Raw genomic sequence first — 22,115 nt, forward strand, 5'->3', positions numbered from 1 at the left:
GGGGGGGGGAAGAGAGGAGCTGGAAGATGCCACAGTGCCCCCCCCCCCGGGGGGAAGCAGGAAGGAGCTGAAGGAAAGGGCAAAGGGGAGGGTGACCCGGTACCTTGGGGTCGATGTCTCCCACCACGAAAAACTTGACATCTTTGAACATATCCTCCGGGACTTTCAGCTCCTCCTCGTCCGCCGACATGGTCCCGGCCGCCAGCACGGCACCCCCCCCTGCGCCCCCTCCCCGATATTCCCCGCGCTCGCTGTGGAAAACCGCCGGGGCCCGGGTCTCCCGTCCCCTCCCCCCGCCGAGCCGCCGAACCGCGCGAGCAAGGCGCGCGCTGCGGGACACACCATCCCCCGCCGGGACGCAGGGGGGGTGGGAGGGGGAGGGGAGAGCCGCCCGCACCCAGCAGCTCTCCCCGCCCGATGAGCCACCCCCGCTGCCGCAGGACAGCACCCGCTCCTGATCCACGGGCGCTATCTCTGCTCCTCCCTCTCTCTCCGAACCGGACCGGGAACCAGCATCCGGGTCGAAAACTCCCCCCGTACAGGAACGCAATGGACTCGCCCCCAACGACAGAGGCGGGCAGCGGGGATACCCGGACCCGCCCATTGGCAAACAGGCGAGGGAGGGGGGAGGGGAGCGCCCCGCCTCGGCCCCGCCCCCAGCACCGCCCCAGGCGCCGCCCCCCGGTCGCGCCGTGTGGGCGGCAACGATCGTTACGGGTCCTGCCGGGTGCTGCTGCCGCTTGCGTCCCGGTCCCGCCACAGCTTCCCCCGCGCCCCGCGGCCGGACACCCTGACAGGGCCGAGGGGAGCGGCGGGTGACGCCCGGCGGCCCCTCAGCTGGCTGGTTCCAGCCGCCCCCCCGAGTCCCGGCCCCTCCGGTCGGGCCGGGCTGGAGCCGCCGCTCCTCACGCTGCGAACCACGGTGGAAGTCAAGTCAAGGCCTGTGGAATTCCCATTTTTTTCACTGTTCCAGGCTTTTGCCTCTGTTCGTTGGGGAAAATCAACACACCACGCACACCGTACAAGATATAACATTTTGCACTTTCCAGTTTCAAACCATTTTTTCAATTCACAGAATCACAGAAAGTTCGGGATTGGAAGGGACCTCAAAAGCTCATCCAGTCCAATCCCCCTGCCGGAGCAGGAACACCCAGATGAGGTTACACAGGAAGGTGTCCAGGCGGGTTGGAATGTCTGCAGAGAAGGAGACTCCACAACCCGCTGGGCAGCCTGGTCCAGTGTTCCGTCACCCTCACTGAGAAGAAGTTTCTTCTCCTATTTAAGTGGAACCTCCTGTGTTCCAGTTTGCACCCATTGCCCCTTGTCCTATCATTGGTTGTCACCGAGAAGAGCCTGGCTCCATCCTCCTGACACCCACCCTTTACATATTTATAAACATTAATGAGGTCACCCCTCAGTCTCCTCTTCTCCAAGCTAAAGAGCCCCAGCTCCCTCGGCCTTTCCTCACACGGGAGATGCTCCACTCCCTTCAGCATCTTCGTTGCCCTGCGCTGGACTCTCTCCAGCAGTTCCCTGTCCTTCCTGAACTGAGGGGCCCAGAACTGGACACAATATTCCAGATGAGGTCTCACCAGGGCAGAGTAGAGCGGGAGGAGAACCTCTCTGACCTACTGACCACCCCCCTTCTAATCCACCCCAGGTCCCATTGGCCTTCTTGGCCACAAGGGCCCAGCGCTGGCTCATGGTCACCTGCTGTCCCCAGGACCCCCAGGTCCCTTTCTCCTATACTGCTCTCTAATAGGTCATTCCCCAACCTATACTGGAACCTGGGGTTGTTCCTGCCCAGATGTCAGACTCTACATTTTCACTTATAATATTTCATTAAATTTTTCCCTGCCCAACTCTCCAGCCTGTCCAGATCTCGCTGGATGGCAGCACAGCCTCTGGCATGTCAGCCACTCCTCCCAGCTTGGTGTCATCAGCAAACTTGCTGATAGTACACTCAATTCCCTCCTCCATGTCATTGATGAATATATTGAATAATACTGGTCCCAGTACCGACCCTTGAGGGACTCCACTAGATACAGGCCTCCAACCAGACTGCACCCCATTGACCACGACTCTCTGGCTTCTCTCCTTCAGCCAGTTCCCAGTCCACTTCACTACCCGATCATCCAGTCCACACTTCTTCAGTTTAGCCATGAGGATGCTGTGGGAGACGGTGTCAAATGCTTTACTGTCATCAAAAACCTTCAAAATTCCGTCCCTTCTCAAAATAAACGTTACCCTTTCCACCTGGGAGTCTCTGCAAATGCAACAGGCATAATTATGTATTCCAGCATCCAACTCATTAATGGACATATTAAATACTAACTAAATGAGACGGTTTCCCTCAAAAGTCTTAATTCAAAGCATCCTTCTATGTTAATAGTAAAACATTCAAGCGTAGAGGATGTATCAAGCCTAACTGCAGATCAGAAGACTGAAATCATCATTTTAAATTATCTTTATATAAAACAGAAAGAAATTAGCATTTTCAGAGCCTGATCCATCAGGCGTATTTTAAACGTGTATTGTCAGATAAGTCTTAGCCCCGCACTATGCTTTCCAAAGCAATTTTGGACCCCTCATAATACTTTTATGTCAATATTTTCCTACCATACTTAAGAGCGATGTTACGAGATGGCATCAAAAGGGTTATTTCAATAAAAACACAGGACACTTATTGTTTGTCTCCTATCTACAAGGCATTCATACTTTTCCCAGGAAAAAGAAATCAGGTTTAATGAACCTGACATATTCTTGAAACAGACCTGGTAGTATCCAAGTTCCTAACTTCCTTTTCATCCTTTTTCAAGGAAGGTGCTTCATCTGCCTTTCTTCTGGTCTCCTGGATCTCCACATGACATCCACCCCTTTCTACTCCAGCTATGGAAGAAACACCCAACCTATCACTACCTGTTCTTTTCCTATTCCAGAAAGAGATTTTACCCTTTGGTTGTGGGTTTCATTGTATTTCTCCCCCAATTACAATTTACTTTTTTAGTGAAAACCAAGGTAAGAAGTCCTTAAACTTTTATATGATACGCTTTTTTCACAGTACAGGGGAAAAAAAGTAGAAATAATTATCTACTTTTAAATCTCTTTATCCCTTTCATCCAATGATTCATATTCTCCTCTCACTTTCTTTTCTAATAACTCTTGTTTACAGTCATTTTCTTCTGCCCCAAGTATTTCCTGGAATTTCTTTAAAAAACATTTCTCTGAGCCTTGTTTTCTTTTATAGCCACTGTCCAGGCCCCCAAGTCCAGCTCTTGCTTTCCTTGTTCCATAATTTCCACTCTTTCCATCTCCATTTTTGATCCATTTTGACTTCTTCCCACTAAATTAGAACTACTTTGCCCAAAACCTTCATTCACCTGCGGCGAAATATTTTTCTTATTCTTCTTCAGCCATCAGATACCATTAACACCGTTGCTTCCTGAATCCTTTCCTTTTGGTTTTCAGTGCCTCTGTAATCATCTGCATCTGCCAGCACTGGTAATTTTCAGCTCTTTTCTTTCATAAATATCTCTGTCTCTCAGGTTTCTGTTCCACATTTTTCTCTGAATTCTTTTCATCATGTCATTCATTACTTGGCTTCATCTTCTTTCTCAGTAGGATTGCTAAATTGCCTCTTCTCACAAGAGTACTTCCCTTATATCTAATCTCATGCGTTATTGCATATTCCCACTCTACACAAAAAAAACCAAGTGATTTGTCCTCTTGATTTCCTATTTTCTCAGTTACTCTAATGAGTTCCCCTGGCCTTCCTGTCTTTTGGACTTACTGTAGCCACACTATATTTAGTTCCTCATACACCTCAAAGATAAATATTTTACATCAAGTGCTATGCAAATACTGACAAAGAAGCATAATGCAAACAACCAGCACACTCGGAATGTGATTTTTAATAATAATGTTGCTTCCCAAACCTTCTACTCAAATTGTGCTATTGCAACATCAGGTTGAGGCACTTTGGATCTTCTATTTGTTCAAACATTCAAATCAGAAGAATATGAGATAAATTTGGTATTTAAAATTCCATCAATTTGAAAATCCTCTAGAGTATATCATATATTAGCAATATAACGTCACAGTACTGTGTTGTTACTGAAATTCGTTGCAAAAGCAGTTTCCCACAAAAAGACATCCATTAATAAGGTGTCAACCTTAACCGGAATTGTTCTTTTTGACCAACTACAACACAAATCTGAGAATAAAGTTCAATGCCATCCACAGTATGGAAGTGTAATGTGAAAAATGTGAAGAAAATAGAAAAAAAGAGGTTAAAAATTGACCAAACTAGCTTGACCAAATTAAATTTGTTTTATAAAAGCAAAGATAATGTTGTTGGAGTCCTGACCTGGGATGTGGAACATGGACATTTAGGTCTGCTCTTCTCTTTCTGAGTGGAATAAAAGCAACTTCACTGAGGCACAAGGTAGGTACGGTCACTGGATGATGCCCTCGCCCTCTGTATGTCCTTCAACCACAGAGCTTTTGACTAAAATGGGAAGAACGAGACCATCGCATCCTCCTCCAACCAAACAAAGAAGCCTTGAAAGCAGCTCCTGGACAGAGCCCTGTAGCTGTGCTCAGTGAGAGAAGGAGAAATTGGAAGATCTTGCCTGAGCTCACGTAGAGGTGAGAAGGTACGAAACCAGCTCTGTGGCACAGCCAAAGCAATGGCATTTCTGCACGTGCCATGAAACACTGCGCAGCAACAGGTCTAAATAAAACTTGTCTAGTAGAAACCGAACAGTTTTAGTGGCCCCTGAAAAATAATTTTGCAAATCGCAGTGTTGGACTTTGGGTCACACAGAAGGGCTGTTGTATTACCAGCAGTGATACTAATATTCTTACACAGAAGCATCTCTTTTTTTTATGCACAGTTTTGTTGGCTTCAGGATGACCACTCCCAGGAGAAAAGAATCTTCACAGGAATCACAAATTCTTCCCCTTAATTATCTTCTAAATAAGCAGTAGAATTAAATTAATGAACCTATTTCTTACTTCTTTATGTATTTCATGAGTCAACTGTCAACAAGTTATTTATATTTCAGTAATTACACTATTTCTAACAAAAATGAATAGCTCCAATTTCTGCATCGTGTGTGTGATCTACTTTATGTACCATAAGAAAACTAGATTGAAAAAGTACGTTATTGAACATGAAAAATATCCCCTGCATTTGCCAGATATAACTTCTGGGTTCTGCTCACAAGTCAACACACCAAACTGAGTCAAATCATGGGGCTGGCCCTGCTGCTTAGTCACAGCAAGGTGAAGGACAACGTGTTCACCTATATCTGACCTTAATATGGATTTGTCAGGTTCTGAGACAAAGCTCATCAAAGCTCAGAGTAACAATGGCAGGAGGGGGACCTGACACTCTGTACCACCCATGGGAGTAGAGCTGCAGCCTCAGGGCTTGTATGTCCAGATGCCAGCAACTGGGGAGACTGGGATCCAGGGGCCAACTACTGGGCTGACTTAAGTGTCTGAGAGCAGCTGCTGGAGGGATCTACCTTCTACATATCATAGAATCATAGAATGTCCTGAGTTGGAAGAAACCCACAAGGATCATCGAGTCCAACTCCTGTCTCTGCATATGACAACCCCAAAAATCACACCATGTGTCTGAGGGCATTGTCCAATTGCTTCTTGAATCCTGTCAGTTTGTGACTGTGACAACCTCCCGGGCGATCCTGTTGATATGTGTGTGTATATATATATATATATATACACACATATATATATATACATATATAGTCACTAGTGGACTTCTATACTGTCCAGACAGAGAGAGAGCAGGATGAGGCCATTGGTGCTGTCTGTGTTCATGTGAGTGCTCTGAGTGTCTCAGTGATGTGTGGCTGACCACATATACATGTACATATATATTTGTACTTCTCTACATGTGCTGGCTGGAAACACATCTTCATCCTCACTACTGGCTGGACCTGGGGACATAGAGCGGCAGCAGCCTTGTTTCTCTCTGGGTGTTGGATCCAGAATGATATATTTTCTTCTAACAGCATTCATTCTCCTCATTAATTTTGTCCTCCTTCAGAAGGGTTTGCAGTCTTTCCCTGCCACGTCACCGGATTTGTGCCCATCACGTAGCATAAGACGCTCAGTCACGCGGTGCTGTGCTCATGTGTCCAAGCCAAGCAACTGTTGGTAGGTTTGGTCACAACACACAGGTATGAGACTATTTCAAAGGAACTTAACTCTTGCAGAGGTGCTGAGCACATGACAGTACCTTAATCTACTCAAGAAATGTCCACGATTGGACTCTTAAATACAATTTTTGCTCTGATGTAGCCACAACAGTGTAATTGCATGGGGGTAACCACTCGCAGAGATAAATTACGCCTTAATACAAGTTCATTTCTGGGCTTAGTTACTCTAGTCAATAGACTGAACAGAGATTGTGCACATCGCCATGGTCCACAAGGATCTGAACAGCACGTTGCACGATAAACACAGCCAGCACAGGATCTAATATGTCTTAACTGTGAGAGTTGTGTACATAGAAGTGCATGACCATGTTTCCAGAAAAGCTGTAAAGTGATGTTTATTTTGCAATGGGCGTTGCTTGCACATAGTGAAAGCCCACTGAGTTGACAAGATTTGTGCAGACAATTAGTCTTTGCTTACATAAATGCCTTATTTGTGTGCACAAATGATTATATGAAAAATTCATATGCACCTACGATATCATATTTAGGCATAATTGCTTGTTGAAAAACAAGAGTTTGATTTTTTTCTTGCAGTTAATTAAACTCAGAGCTTAGATTAAATTGTATATTTGTTTTACTCCAGCGAGCAGAAGGCTTTCTGAGTCCTTTGTTAATAATACATACTCGTTTGGTAGCAGCTGGCTCTCTAGTGTTACTTTTCCAGTGAAACAGATCTTCACAAAGTACCCCATTTTTTAAGAAAGCTGATGTTAGCTTCAATGTGTCTGGAAAGTTGTTGAGAAGTCACAGGAGACATGCTTCCTGCATAACCACCATATTGATTTCTCCATGTGAATAAGAATCCGGTTTTATAATCTGAACCAAAATATGCACAACAGGTACGTAGGGGGCTCTGCTTTGGCTTGAGCTGTCTATGCTTTTTTCCTCTTTCCTTCAGTGGGACTACTTGCAATGGCAAATATGTTTTATAATTAAAAACTTTCTTTTTATCTCTACTGCAACACTGAATCCTAAAAAGCTCTCTTGGAACTGATAGTTTCATTTTCAATTCTCTTCCAGTACCAGAACTGCACTGAGGATGCTTTGTCATTTGCTTGACAGTTTTCTCTTTTAATATAATAGTTACAAAATGTTTTGCAAATCCCAAGTAACAAGGTGTACCTTTACTATAACTGTGCATAAATGAGCAGGAGAGGAGAATGCTCTCATTAGCACATCCAACATAAGGGCATTTTTATCGTAGTATTAAAGGAGGATATATTCTCATTTTTATTACCTGCTATGGAAAGTGGCTGGCATAATAGCCCACAGGGAAAGGTGAATGAGATGTTGTGTGTCACATTGCAAGGATAAAAAAACAGCCCTAAGATGCAGCTGGATGTGCTTTTATCAAAACATAGCCAGCGCGACAGCAAACAGTGTAATTGCACTAGTTACACTTGGCTAAAGCCACTCCTGCTCCAACAAGTGTAACACAGAACCACATTGGTATGGGGCTTGCTCAAAGGATGTCTACAGGGAGGGCTGCATAGTAGTTTTTAGCTAATAAATTAATTATGCAGACTGGTGCAGGGCCCTTCAAAGCTGCAGAATGTCCACACATAGAGCTGAAAGTTGCTGCCAGCATGGATGGGGGAGAGTGGGAGGAACCCCTGGTTAATCCCTCTCCTTTAAAACTTCCAGTGATAACAACTACACAACCTTCCTGATACTTTGTTCTAATGTTGTAAAAATTCCTTATGGTTAGAAAGTCTTCCCTAATACCTAATCTAGATCTTCTGTAAATGAGGCCAATTATTTCTTTCTACCGTTCCATCAGAATACCAATAACCCTCTCTATATAAATTTTCTAGATAGATATGTACACACATATATATATATAAAACATTATAATATTTTCTTAATGAGTTCTGGACCTGATTGTAATGTACCACGAAAGAAGAATGCAAGTCCTCCCAGTACTCTGGGTAAGAACTAAATATTCGCCACAAATAAAATGTGATACTGTAATTTATAGGCTCCATTCTTTGCACTTCAGGAGAAGCCTTTACTTCTGCTCCTACTGAGGCACCTACCAAATTCTGTGTATTTTCTGAGTTTGAAAAAACATGTTTGTGAAACATGGTGGGTAATTATCCCTATAGCCCTTCTTTGTAGCTTGTCAAGATTTTCTTCCTTTACAGGCTTTCCATTTGAGTTAATTAGTATCAGCCGAACAATGGAGAACAGAATTTTCCTTTAAGCCTGGGCTTTCATTCATGCAGGCTTGGAAAATGTTAATGCGACCTGAAGTTACTGAACTGAGTTTTTCTAGAAAAGAATAAACTTGGCATCATTTGTGCCAAATCGTTATTATGTGATTTAAAGGACACTAACACTTGTATTTATTTTTACATTATTAATGCAGAAAACAGCAACTGAAGTTGGTGGAGTTCCAGAGCATGTTACAGAACAGTGTGAAAGAGTGAGTCTGAGTTGTTCTCTGAGACAATCTCCATTATTCATTTATGGCTTTGTGTTTATGAGTAAAGATACTAAATTCATACTGATTAAAACTTTACATCACATCGCTCGCTTTCTGTTGTCCAGAAAGCTAAATGTTTGCTTTACCCACTCTGAAAGGGGAATGGAGAGAAGACATTTGCCGCAGGATGTGGCATCACTTCACAGCTGTGCTATTCTGCTGGCTCACAGCTGCCGCCAAGATGGGCAGGTTTCCTCCCTCCTTTCCATGGCAGCCTCTTTGGTTAGTTGGTTGGTTGGTTAGTTTTTGCCATATTCACTGAAAGCTGATGATGTGTTTTGGTTCCTTGAGCCTGGATTTCTGCAAGGCCTGAAACAGCATAAAGGAGAGCTCCATGCTGCTGAGATGGGAGGAACTGTCTGCTGCTAGCTTAGATCCTCCAACCCGCAATCTCACTTCAGTTGGCTTAAACCACCCCAAAACCTCCCAAGGTTCGGGTCTCTCATTTCTGCATCTGCACTTTTTTCAGCATTACACTCACACCAAAATTTCAGTGCCTCAGGGGTGACCCACGCTGATCTCGCTGAGAGCAGCCTATTAAAAATGGTTATTTTTTCCGCAGATCATTTTCCCAACTCACTTACTGGTTGGCACGGGCAGCGACTGAGGGTTCGCAAAGTAGGAGATGGACGGCAGCAACTACACAAGCCCGTCTGGCCGCCTGTGCTGCCAGACAAATTCATATCTAGCCATGGGGTCTTAGTGCCAAAACCAATGAAAACTATTTCTGCTAGGAAATTTTCCCGGGCTGACATAGATTCACAGCAACTCCATCAACTTTGGAGCAGTTTATTCATCTTAAAGAGTGTAAGGCCAGAAGGGCACTTTAGATTATTAACCTTTCACGTGGAGCACAGGGAGCAAAATTGATCAATCCATTGGTTTTCTCTAAAAACAACCCCAGTCTGGGAGCACATTTCTGTTTTATGGTGTTCCTAAATGCTGAAACTTAAAGCAGCATTTTCAGGGCAGCTGAAAGACACATCCCTGCACACCCTTAAGCACAGACATAGAGGTATAGACAGTTATCTTGCCTATGCTATAGTACAAACAGAGAAGCTGATTGCATTTGTCACGCATTTGTGGTTGCAGCTTTGGGAGGCTCCCAGTGCTTATACACATGGATGTTACTGTACTATGCAGACAAGTAGTCATTGCTACTGGGTCGGACTAGCACTTTATTTTTCTGTGAAAGGAACCTGATTTCTGTTTCTCACATATTTTCAAATAAAACAAAGAACTTACATTGACATTCTTGAAAAATATGTTCTGACAGCATTCTGGTAATAGCCTTGCAGAGAGAAGAAACCAGTAGATTTTCTGGTCAGCCTTTCTTACAATTTGCACTTAAATTTCATCCAAAATACTCTTGCTATGAGCTGAGTATCTTGAGTGACTTGTTAGTCAAAACGGGACTTCCCAAAAGATATTGAATCTTGGTCTGAAGACGTCAAGAGATGAAGAATCCACTGCTGCTCTTAGCTGTTCAATAATTTTAACACGACCGCAGGGCCAGCTTAATTAATTAGAGATTGATATCTAGAACTCTCTGCCTCTTTAGTATGCCAAGCAGAAAACATTATGAAGTAACACATTTGTTACTTAAGTCTCTAATTGTCTGCCTTTCTTCAGTGCTAAAAAAAAAATTAGAATTATTGATTTGGTATCTTGAGTAAGTCTGTTTTAATGATCTCAACTACTCAGCAGTAACCAGGAGTTGGGATTCAAAGAAACAAGTCTCGCTGTGAGACTTCTCCCATTAGAGCTAAGCTCAGGACAAATGCTTATACTCAGGATACTGCTTATACTTTCAGGCCAGTCCTGGCTCTAAGTCTCTTTTTTTTTTTTTCCGCTTCTAGGAGGATTTCAGGGAAATAAAGGTTGGGTAAGTCCCTAGATGTTCTGGCTACTTGGAAGATATGGCCTGTGATATGCTGAAGCTCCCTCAGTATGAACAAATAGTTCTCTGAACCAAGAAAGCCTATGATCCGTGTATATCTCAAGGTCTAATTCCTCTGTGAACCGTCTGAGGCCAAATGAGGTTTAAGTTTGCAGTGTGGCTCCTTCAGTGTCTAATAAGGTTTTTCACCCTGATGCACCTACAAGCTGGTCAGATATGGTTGAAACTGCCCAGGAATTGAGGAAAAGAAACAACTGCCAAACCACACACAAGAAAAAGTGATCGCATTGAACCTCTGCAGGGTGCCAGACTACAAAGAAGCTGTTTCTTTTGGTTTGGGTATACTGGAGCCTGAACTTGTTAGCTATCAAATGTGCTTAAAGGAGCATCCTCCTTCATCACTGAGGCTGCTACCATATTCAGGTCAACATTGGTCATTTTTAATCTATGACACTGCGGTAGATACTCACAGGCTTAACCTTTGAAGAAGCCACAGAAAACTTCTCTGAGTTTATTTAGAGCTTGCTGAGTTCCCTATATAAATTAGAGCAGCCTCAGGGTCCCAGGACTTGCCAAGTCTGAATTCTCAGTGTTGCAAATGGAAGAAACAGTGGCATGAGGCATCGAGCACAGAAGCTGCAATGATCTTCCTTCGGGGTGTCAATTACATTTGCTGTTTGCCTTATGGCACACGTAGGTGATTACAGTATGAAGGCCAGGATACATTTGTTTAATGTATCCTTGAACTCTATTACATTTTCCACTTGTCTTGCTAGAGCCTTATCTTCAATTACACTCCTTTCCACATGCCCCAAGCTGTTCTTCGTTACAAGACTAACCTGACCCTCTTGTATCCAAAATGTCAGTGAATTAAATCAAATTTTTATACTTTTCAACTTGAACAGTTATCTCACGATGCACATAACAAACAGATAATGAGATCTGCATTTTATTAGACACAGCGGCACTTACTGATGTTTAACTATTAGGCAGAACCATTTTGCTGCTCGCGGTTACAATTACATTATGTTTCTCTGTGGCTGAATGGCTATCAATTGATTTTATTCATTCTAAATGTGTAGTATAATATTTTCTGTAGTATTGTTTGCACTCAGATAACTAGATATATTTTTATTCTTTTTTTTTTCCTAAATGGGAAGGGACATTTCCATAGTTACATTTCTCTACAGTGTGAGCTTTTTGCTTCCTATGTTTTGTGACAATTTTCCCAAGCTTTGTCTCTGAGTCAGAGATGCTCTGAAAATCACATTCTTAGCTTTAAGCATATCTGCAAACCCTGTTCATTTTGACAGGACTAAAGCACATACCTAAAATTAAACACAGGCATGAACAAGGATACATTCCTGATATATGCCCATGGAAAAAATGACCCACTGGGCAGGTTCCAATGGCTGACATCTACACCAGCTAGTTGTAGTGCTCTACACATTTGATGCTTTAGATGTACATGCTTGTAATTTATGATTCATACAGTGCTTATAATGATTAAAGGATAAAAGCACCAAACTGGGATCTAATCAATGCAAATATTTAGGTCCATCACAGGATACACGAAGATTTGCCCTCCCCAGAACAGCCGAGCTGCCATGTGGCTCTGCCACATGCCGGGAGCCGACTCACACACTCATAAATAATCCAGTTGGTAAATATCAAACGGTTCCATCCCCTCCCCGGTTTGTGTGCGTGCTCCTGTTCTGGCTCAGGGCAAGGGAAGGAAGAAAGCAATGCAGGATGGTCAATCTAACTCTCTTTACATTAAACCGACAAGAACAGGAGCATATATGTCATCATTTACCGCATCTCAATTTGCAGGGGGTAATTTCTCATAGTATGCTGACTTGATTGCTTACTGAACACACCTTGGAGACTGGTCTTGCTTTTGTACAGCAAAAGCTCACCCACGTCTCTCTTGACTCTGAAAGAATAAAGGATATAAAAGCTACTATTGGAATATTATTATTCAGGTAAAGAAAAGAAAGCTTGATTCAGATAGGCATGTCTTTCTGAGATTTACTAAGCAGTCTAGAGGATTTAGGTATCTACATTTTAGACATTTCTGTTTTATAAAAAAATCTTAGTACATTTTAAAATAATAATCATCCTTGAAATGAATGGGAAAAAGGCACCCAGAGCCACAGAATGCTTAAGAAAATCTCTTTCCTTACGGATTTCACTGATGCTTACAGAAAGCAGCTGCCATAAGTGTTTATAATAAATGCTTGGGATATTGACGGCTAACTCTGTTTACACAACCCAAGCCCTTGCACTGAACCTCACCTCTGTGAAATAGTCCAGTTGGGTGTTTCAGCAGTAACTGTTTGCAAGAATCACGCTAATGAATCCCGTGCGGTTCTCCGCAACCCATGGTCCTCTTTTCCAACGCTTGCCATTAATCTGAGGCTGTGATGTGGTGTTTAACGGGGCTTGCCTCTCACTGGGCAGGAGGGGTTATCTGGGGCAAGGACATTGGGATTTATGGTTCCATACTGCTGTCACAAAAACAGAAAAGCTGTAAGAAAGCCTTGAAATGAAGAACAAGCACTGTGGCAGACATCATTTGTCTTTGTGCCTATTCCTCACAACATATCAAGCCCTGGACTCCACGTACAGACTCCCACCGACGTTGGCCGTGCTCCAGGAGGGATGGTGGCAGGAGAAGGACGGAGCACGGGCAGCCAGGCTGGCTGGAGCGTGACCAAAACACGAGAGATGGGGAGTACACATGTGAACAGCTCTGCGAGACTGAGAACAGCGCGAGGACTCAAAGCGAAGGAACAGAAGACGTTGTATGTGTGAAAGTTGGATGAAAGGCTTTAAAACATCGAACTATTAAGTGTGGGGTTTTTTTCTCATTTTTCTATTCAGTTATTGGTTGCAGTTACAAAATGGCATTTATAACCCTACTGCCAAGTCAGTTGCTGGTGGTGATGGTTTAAAAGATGACCATGTTAACTGTTCTAGCGCTCAATAAAGCAAAGAAGAGAGGAGAAGCATTAGCATACAGTGAAGATGGTGAAGTGTATGGAGGAGGAAGGACACTGCCAATCTGCCCAGAAAGCTCTGAAGATGTATCAGGACAGACAAGGAGTCCTTTAAAAACAAATAAACAAACAAACGAACAAAAAAACCCCCAACACAAATAAAAACCACACAAAAAAACCCCAACATAGCAAATTTCTTTGTTTCCAAAATAAGATTCAGCTTTTAAAGCAATACAGGATCCATCTTCTGTGCAGATACATAATATCTTCTTTAATGAAGACACCCCATGAACTATGCTTGTATGAGACCCTGAAGGAATTCGGTGGTATCAAAATGGAAGATTTTTACTACGTTTATGCTGAAATTCTGATAGGCAAGTCAATTTTTTGGTTCCTTTAGCAGCTGAATTCAGATCCACTGTGACACAGTCGAAACCTGAAAGTAGAAAGTAACCACAGAAGAGGGTCTGTGGTACTTACAGGTAGAAGGAGGACATACAGAAAATAGATTTGCAGAAGCCACCAGCTGAATAAAGCTAGCCAGGTCCCTTGCCATTCAGGTTATGTACGAAAATCTCTGCAGGGACAAGAACTACAACATACGTTGCATCTACCTGGAGACACCTGAAGAAAGGCGGAAGAGAGGGCTCCAAAGAGGAAGGAGAAACTCACTGGTGGCAGATGCCAGCGGCTCCTTCCGAGCCTGGGGGCTTCCCCGTAGGGCAGGGCAAGGAAGGGCACACGGCTGTACCCAGGGTAGCTCGGAGATTCTGGCCTCAGCTGCTCTTGCTCTTGGTTTTCCCACCACCAGCTCTTGCACAAGCATGTTCCCACCGTCACACGTCATGTCCCCACTGCGGGAGCTGAACATGAACCGCTGGGGAGCTGCTGCAGCTCACAAACTGCTGGGTCACCAGCTGTGAGTTACAGTCTACCAACCCTGACTCTCAAACCAGCAGACAGAAAAAAAATACGGCTATTTTATAATAAAACGCATTGCTAAACATTAAGAAAGGTCTGGCAACATTTTGCTGCCAAAGCAGTGAATACTCATTGTCAAAAATAATGATGTTGCTAATAAAAGTCCTTGTAAAAAATAGAGACACGTTTAGACATACAACTGCTTTCATCCCATGGGTTCAGAAAATTTTATAGCTGTAGCAAGAAGATACTGCTTGATCATATGCCTGCTGCAGAAGAAGGAACCAAAATAAAATATTTGTAACATGATACTGCCAAATTTTGTGAGAGAAATGATGTTTTGGGTCCTTTAAAACTGCTGTCTCTGTTCAAATTGCGGGAAAACTTCACTGTCTTGCCTGTGATCAAGAGGCAAGCTTTTTGTCAGCCTACAGGAGATGTCTGCAAACACTTTCCTTTTTCTGCATGGAAGCAGGCTCATTTTAGTTGCAGAAAGAAAACGTGTGGTCGTATCTCTACCATTTGACTTTTTCTAACTTGTAAATAATTCCTCTCATTTATACGAGCCTCTCACTCGCTTAAGTAGCAACACGGATATGAAATATAAATCAGTAAAATTATACAGCTTTCCCATTTTCTCTAATGGCCTGTCATGTTGCACGTCTTGAAAATACCCTACTGAAATGAACAGCAGTTTTGCTGATCTGCATGACCTGGGCAGGCAGGGGCAGGGTGACATACAGGTACACTGAATAATCAGGAGGGAAATATTCCACAGCTGGAAGAAAACAGCATAAAAATATGACTCTGAGACTCTCATCAGCGATGCCCAAGCAGAGAAAGCTGTAGAACTGTGCTAGTGCTTCCTTTGGCAGGTAGAGATGCGGCTGTGGCTGTTCAGAAACCTCCAGGGAATAAGGCAGCAACTAACAGCATATAAAGAAATTAAGCTCTTGGGGTGGAAGAAAAGACATCCTTTGATGATGGACATCAGTGGTTTCATTTTTGAAGATATTGCCAATCAGATCCAATTACAAAATCAGTCTCAAATGCTAAAGTTAATGGAGGTTTGGGAATGTTTTCCTCCAACCAAGGAAGACATGGGCAAGGGAACACGCTGCCAAGGAGTCAAAGGGAACAGAATGGGGATTGGAAGGAGGTATAAGGAAAAAAGTTGAAGGATTTCTGACCTGGAAAACTGTTTAGAGTGATTTCTCTCCTTATTACAGTAATTGTATCTTAAAACATTTTGCCTCTGGAGCTCTGAAAGAACATTTCCAGACTACAGATGGATTTATGTAAGTAAAGATTCAGAAACCTTCCACCTGCAAAGAGGCAGAAAGGTAACCTGGAAAACAATGCACAACAGAAAAACCTGTGTTCAGTCAAACTCTATCACAGCCTTCCCTATAGCTTCACACCTATGCGAATTATCTGCCAAAATGCATAAAGCTCAAGACAAACAAATCTCTTCCACAACTTGGCATACAGAAAAAGAGTCTGAACTGAAATGATAATTGAGTTTTAGAGACCCATCCATTTGTTGTCATCATGCCATCTGTCTCCCTGGCAGAGTCCTGGTAGTCTGCATTAGCAGCTTTGATTGCCAAAGCTCATGTATTAAGTTAGAGTTACCTAGTCTTCCCACACAGTTTCTTATTATTTTTCTATAGGCCTGCTATTCTAGGTGATTGACAGATCTGCAGGATACTGTGTATTCCCAGAAGCGTAATATATTCTGACATTTTAAAACTTTTATTTTTTATCAGAAACACAGATAATTTTCTATTGTAGTTTGTAAGCAACTTGCAGCAACCAAGTCCTTCAGAGTCCAGAGATAGCCTTACTTCTAAGGGAGTGACCACAGGTAAAGAAGATCACGGGTGCTGATATATATGTATTTGTTAAACATTCGCTATCACCAGAGTAATAAATGAAAACTGTGAGGTTGCCTTATGAGGGCATCATGCTCTGAGGCTGCCCCTAGTTATTGCATTACCGTCACAAGTACTCACTGCAAAAACTAGAATGACAGCTAGCATAACTCTGCTGACTGCCCTGAAATGACACAGACTATTAATGTTGGCCCTTAAGGTATGAAAGAAGTGGCAAAATTATTTACATTTCATATATTTACACAGAGCGCAACTTTAACTGTGGCAGTGAATGACATGGGAATTACCCTAAGACTTTATGAAACCATGTTCCATCTGGTCCTATGACCATAAACAGGTTTTTGTCTGTGCAAGAACGAAGGGTTTAATTCCAGCTGGAGTTAATCCACGTTGGGCAGAAGACAGATAAACACTCCTGGCAGTCCATTTACTGAGACATACACAGTAATGCGAAGTACCAGAGTCCATCCTCCCTTTAGGCTGGCTATGTAATATTAATAGATTGTGGCCGAATTCAAGAGACAGAAGGGCTGAGACCCTTACCAGGGAGATCACATAAGAGAGGACTATGCTCTAGGCAAGAGGCTGCTCTGTTGAACAGCTTTTGTTCTTGTTCTGCTTTGTTGCTATTGCAGAACTAAACAATATTTTAGTTATGTCACTGAAGTCATACGGTGGGTGAAAATTCGTAAAGGAAAACTTGCATGCCCTAAACCAGGGGTGTCAATCTCATTTTCACTGGGGGCCACATCAGCCTCATGGTTGCCTTCAAAGGGCCGATTGTAATTTTAGGACTGTACAAATGTGGGAGTAGTTACACACTTGACACCTCTGCCCTAAACCAAATGAGACCTGCCAGTAGTGGCTAGTGGAGGAATAGTTTTCCAGACATTCAAAAAAAAAAAAAAGAGAGATAACAGGATTTCAACTCATTGTTTTCATCTCTGCCCCAGGATAGAGAGACTTCTCAGAGTTCCTCATAAGCATCTGGAGCAAGAGAACCCGGTTTGGCCAACGGGTCAGTCACTGGGGCACTCTGCGGACATGGGTCCTCCTTGTTCCTGGTCTGACGTGCTCCCACAGTTCTGCTGAGTGTCCTGCTAACACACAGCAGGATGAATCTCTGCTTCTCAGTCAGTAGGAATTGTTCCACTTTGCGATGAGTAATTACACGTTACTGGGAAACAAAGGCTGACTCCATCTTTCCGTTGCTGTGGCATTTGGCTGGGATGTTAGAAGACCTCAGGTAAGTCCATGCTCCATTAAATACGTGATTATTAAACAGCTTCAACATAAGAAACCTGAGAGACAGCTACCCAGAAGAGCCAGCCACTTGGCAATTAAAATGCTTACATGGGATAGGAGGCATCATGATTCAAGCGTGTAGCCTGAGCTGGGATGCTTTGAACCTTGATTGCCTATGCTCCAAATAAATGGTCTAACTTAGGAGAGGAGCACCTCCACTATGGCAACAGGCAGAGAGAACTGGGGTTGTTCAGCCTGGAGAAGGCTCCAGGAACACTTTAGAGTAGCCTTGCAATACCTAAAGGAGACCTCCAAGAAAGTTGGAGAGGGACTTTTTACAAGGGCATGTAGTGATAGGGCAAGGGGTGATGGCTTTGAACTGAGAGAGGTTAGATTTAGATTAGACCTAAGGAATAAATTCTTCCCTGTGAGGGTGGTGAGGCACTGGAACAGGCTGCCCAGAGAAGCTGTGGATGACCCATCCCTGGAAATGTTCAAGGCCAGGCTGGACGGGGCCTTGAGTAACCTGGTCTGGTGGAAGGTGTCCCTGCCCATGGCAATGGGGTTGGAACCTGATGATCTTTAAGATCCCTTCCAACCCAAACTATTCTATAGTTCTATGAACTCATGGACCATTGGAGAGAGCGGGTATCACTTGGTCTTCCTCCCAGTTGAGGCTACTACCCCGGGCCTGAGACAGGTTTTATGGAATGAATTAGACAAAGAGATGAAAGTTTCTTAAAAGCTGGTGTGTGTCCATGAAGAGCTCTGGTTCAGCATTCCCCCTTTCCTGTACCACAACTACAGTCCTAACATGACAGGACACTGAAGACAGAGGTGAGGCATAATGGGAGTCTATCACAGTGCTGATATTGCCCATCTGTGAAGATCTTGTTTTCGGAAAGACTAGAGTGAGACTCAGAAGTGTGGATGGGCTCTGAGGGTGTGAGAACAATCGCACAGTCTGTGCATTTTAACTGTATGTATTTGAACACTTTGTTGTTATAGGAGAGAAGCAGGTGTTGTGCAAGTATGTTCAAAAAAGCATGTCTGGATGTAAAAGGTGTGAGATGGAGTTGATGAATGCTAAATGAAAATTAAGTAACGATTACCTGAGTTTTAGAAATTGCCTTGACATGATGCAGACTTACTGAGCAGTCTGGCTGGCAACTGAGCAGATCTTTCGGTGTTGGTATATATATGCAGCAAGTATACGTTCCTTAATCCTTGTTTAACCTAGCAGCTCCACCTACCCTGTAGACTGAAATTCTCATGTATTCATTAAGTATGCTCAGCAAAAGCACCTCTGAGCCATCTCCTCTCCCTTTTCTGCCAGTTAGAAGTGCAGGGGTTCAAAAGACCTGCACATGGATTCACTCTGTCTGCACTCCATTCACTCTGTCCCCAAGAGCAGATGCTACTTGGATGTGCACTGCTTATGTTGGGAATTACCTCCTGACTCCAACCATCAGCTACATACTTTGAATTGGAAGGTGCATCCAGTAAATGGTATTTAGTCGCAAGCAGCATTTACTGTTTCTACTGGAGGGAACCATGCAAAATCTAGGGAAGTCCTGCCACTTTTAGTTCCTCTGGGTCCATCAATGAGGATGTGAGATTATCCTGACTTTATGGTGTAGATCCTTTTCCCAGAGACTTTCATGGATGTGATCATTCCACAAATATTATCCACTCGCTACAAATCCCAGCCTTCCAATCACTTTAGAAATAATCAACAGTTCTAAGGAAATCAATGGGCTTACTAATCTGTGTAAAGTAAACAGCATGTTGACCTTTAAAATAACAACATTCAGTCACCTCCAGAATCTGGTGCATTCAGCCAACATGCTTAAAGATTGCAGAATCAGAACCGTGGAATGACCCAGGCTGGACAGGACCTCTAGAGATCACCTAGTCCAGCCCCCGTTAAAGATAGGCCAACTTCAAAGTTAGAGCAGATCACTCACGGTGCCATCCAGCTGAATTTTGAACATCAGCAAGGATGGAGATTTCATAGCCTCTTTGGATGCATTTCAGTGTTTGCCCACTCTCCAGGTGAATATTTATTTCCTAATTTCTAATTGGAATACCTGATGTTGTGACTTGCATTCACTGCATCTTGTCCTATCGCTGTGCATCTCTAAGAAGAGTTTGCCTCAACACTCTCTACACCCTCCCCTGAGGTAGCTGTAGACAATAGTAAGATTTTCCCTTTAACCTCCTCTTTCTAAGATTGATAAACCTAGTTCTCCTTCTCTTTATACATAATATGCCAGTCTGCTCACCATCTTGAAGACCCTCCACTGGACTTCCCTTAGTATGTCAGTGTCTTGTACTGAGGAACCCCAAACTAGGCATAAAATTCCAAGGTTTGCTGGACAGAGGGGAATAGTTACATCTCCTGCTCATACAGGTCAGGATGCTGCTGGCCACCGTTGCTGTCAATGGCACATGGCAGACTGAAATTTCTTACCCGACAGGCCACCCAGGTCCTCTTCTGCAAAATGCTGTTTACCCAGTGAGTCCTCAGCCTGTACTGCTGTATAGGGTGCTTCCGTCCCAGGTGCAGAGCTTTGCATTTCCATATGTGCTACATATATATATATGCATTTGTCTACATTTTTTACTTCCAATTAGTACTCAACTGATACATTCAACCCCAGAATTTGCTAATATGTATTTTTAAAAGTCCAGCAAGATAATTAAAATAGTCATAATTTTTCATTAGAGCATAATCTAGTTTTACTTCTTCAGATTTAATACATTTTATTTCCATTTCCCTGTAAATGTAATTTTTGTCTATTTATTCCTGAAGCAAAAAATAATAACGTCATTTCGGGAGCACATATTCCATAATTTGTGGTTGATTCTGTTAATTCTGGGCTTCATAGTCTTCTCTGGGAAGGGCCCACGCAACAAAAAGCTCTCAGTCCTAGCAGTTGCTAAGTGTTTTGATCAATCGAATGACAGTCAAGGATGTTTGGCACCTTGCAAACCAGGAATTTTAAATCAGGAGTCTTCAAGAAAGCCTGCAAAGCCCATTTGTCCTTTGAGTTGTAAGTAAAAAACCTACCTGTTCCAAAATTGTCAGTATTCACGTCTATAAAAGATAAATAATCATCTCTCCCCCAAAAAGATGGCGGTATACTTCCAAAATTATGCTACGGTCTCTAAGGCTACATCTGTTCTAGTAACTACGATAGGCCAGGTCCTGTCCTCTGGCTCAGGACAAACGTCACAGCAGGGCACGAGTCCATATGGGGAAATTCCCACCCCACCAAAGCAAGATACTGTGTGAGTTTTGGATATGCTGCCTTGTGTTTCACTTGGTAGCATGGAAAAACAAGTAGCAGCACTAGAAAACATCTCGTTTCCTTAGCCCTTGTTGTTGTAACTTTGCTGGTTTTCATTTAAAAGTCCGAAGAGATTCAGAGGAGACAGCAGAAAGCACCCACTTGGTTTTACTCTCCATATACCACAAGCACAGCATGCGTCAGGTACCCCCTAAACATCTCTTTCATTCGTGTTTTCTCCCCCAACTGTCTGAAAGCGCAGTTCACCGGCAAGTGTCATTGTCACCGATTCTTAACACTGATGCCCTTCCTCCCTTCTCCCTGCTGGGGATGCAGACTGTGAGCCCCGTGTTAGCGCCTGCCGGCTTCTCGCATCATGTGTCAGCTCCGACCCAAAAGCTCTTTGGTCCCGTTATCCCGGGGACGCCCGGAGAAGCCGAGCGCCAGCACAGCCCTGCCCGAACGCTGCTCGCAAGCTGGGGCTGGCTGGCATCCCCGCAAGGAGCCGGTGTGCGGGGAAACCTGCTCGGTGGGTTTAAATTCTGCCTTCTGCTGTCAGGCCCAGAATCCCACTTCTCATCTCAAGCAGCACCATAAAACCCAGGTGAAATGCTCAAACATTTCCTTAATGTTTAATGAAATGTTATTAATTTATCAATTAATAACCACAGCCAAGTAATAGATTATTTCTAACAAAAGGCCCGCCAATTGCTAACAAGTTACGAAATGTCGGAGCAGAAGTTCTCAAAGAAATAATCCCCTGCCACATCCCCCCACACGGAATAACCAGGATCACTAGCGGGTTTTCTGGACACTGACTGTAACATGTATGTGAGCGGTACAATTCCCCCGGCGCCTCACTACCACATTTTCAGAGGAGCCCAGGTACAATTCCACAGGGGTGCTAACTTTCTGCGTCTGACACGGAATATGCCCCACGGGGGAGAAGCCGCCCCGCGCAGAAGCGGCGCAGACAAAGCCGGGGGCTGCACCCCGCGGGGTGCGGGCTCTGCCTTCGCCCCGCTCCGCCCGGCGCAGGTTCCGAGGGACGATCCGCGGGCTGAAATGACTAAGCACGAACTCGCCAGCCGCTCCCCGCCGAGAGGCTGCTCGCTCCGCACCCGCG

The 22,115-nt window shown here is 43.8% G+C and overlaps 1 protein-coding gene across 1 annotated transcript in view; it reads right to left on the reverse strand.

Annotated features, from left to right (window-relative positions):
- The window catches only part of PAXIP1 (PAX interacting protein 1), a 37,029-nt gene extending 36,838 nt beyond the window's left edge, over positions 1-191 (reverse strand). Inside the window, exon 1 of the mRNA XM_065628804.1 lies at positions 104-191. Within this exon, the coding sequence (XP_065484876.1) occupies positions 104-190 (87 nt within the window). The 5' untranslated portion in view covers position 191. The remainder of the gene's footprint in view (positions 1-103) is intronic.
- Positions 192-22,115: the final 21,924 nt, after the last annotated feature.

Source organism: Caloenas nicobarica, chromosome 2, assembly GCF_036013445.1.
Source record: "Caloenas nicobarica isolate bCalNic1 chromosome 2, bCalNic1.hap1, whole genome shotgun sequence".
Classification (NCBI taxonomy): domain Eukaryota; kingdom Metazoa; phylum Chordata; class Aves; order Columbiformes; family Columbidae; genus Caloenas; species Caloenas nicobarica.